The sequence below is a fragment of the Guillardia theta genome, assembly GCF_000315625.1.
Source record: "Guillardia theta CCMP2712 unplaced genomic scaffold GUITHscaffold_92, whole genome shotgun sequence".
Lineage (NCBI taxonomy): Eukaryota > Cryptophyceae > Pyrenomonadales > Geminigeraceae > Guillardia > Guillardia theta.
The window spans coordinates 232,744-234,151 of NW_005434582.1; the positions used below are offsets into that span (position 1 = coordinate 232,744).

The following is a 1,408-nucleotide window of genomic DNA, read 5'->3' on the forward strand; positions in this document are numbered from 1 at the left end:
CTTCTTCTCTCTCCCACTTCTTTACCTTCTCTCTCCCTCTCTTCTCTTCCTTTCTTCATCATCTTCTCCCCTCCTCACATTTTGATCTCTCGCGCTCTCTCTCTTAATTTCGTCTCAGGTTGATTCAGCCTCGCAAGGTCGACGGCTACACCAGCGTCTTTGCTACCGAGGTTTGTGACCCTCCTCCCTCCTCCCTCCTCCCTCCTCCCTCCTCCCTCCTCCCTCCTCCCTCCTCCCTCCTCCCTCCTCCCTCCTCCCTCCTCCTCTCTCAATCTTTCACTGTACTCATCCTCCTCCCTCTCCTGCTCCCCTCCTCCCATTCCTCTTCCCTCACTCTCTCCCCCTCCCTTCCTCTCGTCTCACCCTTCATCGTTCAGGTTGTGCCGGGCGAGCCGGGCAAGAAGCCGGTCAAGATCAAGCTCGTGGACGCTAAGGTAGGAGGAGGTGACAAGTCTTGTGGTGGGGTGACGGGAGGACGCAGACCAAGGAGGAGATTCCCGACTCTCCTCTCTACGTGGACGCTGCTCTCGTGTGCACAGGTGACAGGAGGAGGAGAGGGGAGGGTGTGGAGAGGCATGGAAGAGGAGGAGAAAGAGCGGGCAGGAGTTGGTTTGAGGAGGAAATGGAGGAGGAGGAGGAGGAGGAGGCTGATGACGAGTCAGGTCGTGTCCCCAACACGAAGACCCTGGGGCTTGAGAACATGGGGATCGAGACAGTTCGCGGGTTTGTGCAGGTGAACGAGAAGATGCAGGTGCTGAACAAGGAGGGAGGAAGCGTCATCCCCAACCTCTACTGCATCGGCGATGCCAATGGCAAGATGATGTTGGCACATGCTGCGTCTGCTCAAGGAATCTCTGCCGTCGAGAACATCTGCGGGCATCCGCACGCAGTCGACCACAACGCCATCCCCGCCGCTTGCTTCACCCACCCTGAGATCGCCATGGTCGGCCTCACCGAGGAGCAGGCGAAGAAGAAGGCTGAGGTGAGGGAGAGGCGTGTGGGAAGAAGGCGGGGGGGGGGGAGCGAAGAGAGGAGAGGAGAGAAAGGAAGAGGAGCGGGAGAAGTTTGAGATCTTATGACCAGGCTGAGGGCTTCACTCTCGGCAAGTCTACCGGCAGCTTCCGCGCCAACTCCAAGGCCCTGGCTGAGCTCGAGGGAACGGTGAGTGAGGATGAAGAGGAGCAGGAGCAGGAGCAGGAGCAGGAGCAGGAGCAGGAGCAGGAGCAGGAGTAGGAGCAGGAGCTCGTCTGACGGAGCGAGCAGGGCATGGCCAAGTGCTTGTTCAACAAGGATACCGGCAAGGTGCTGGGAGTTCACATCATCGGCATCCACGCGTCCGACCTCATCCAAGAGTGCGCCAACGCCATCGCTGCCGGAACCACCGTGCAGGAGCTGTCGATGATGGTGA

At 59.3% G+C, this 1,408-nt stretch overlaps 1 protein-coding gene across 1 annotated transcript in view; it reads left to right on the forward strand.

Annotated features, from left to right (window-relative positions):
- The window catches only part of GUITHDRAFT_158568 (hypothetical protein), a gene marked incomplete at both ends in the record, with an annotated part of 5,141 nt that overhangs the window by 1,911 nt on the left and 1,822 nt on the right, over positions 1–1,408 (forward strand). Inside the window, 6 exons of the mRNA XM_005824628.1 lie at positions 119–170; positions 378–434; positions 482–539; positions 663–982; positions 1,084–1,161; positions 1,264–1,404. Coding sequence (XP_005824685.1) covers positions 119–170; positions 378–434; positions 482–539; positions 663–982; positions 1,084–1,161; positions 1,264–1,404 — 706 coding nt within the window. The remainder of the gene's footprint in view (positions 1–118; positions 171–377; positions 435–481; positions 540–662; positions 983–1,083; positions 1,162–1,263; positions 1,405–1,408) is intronic.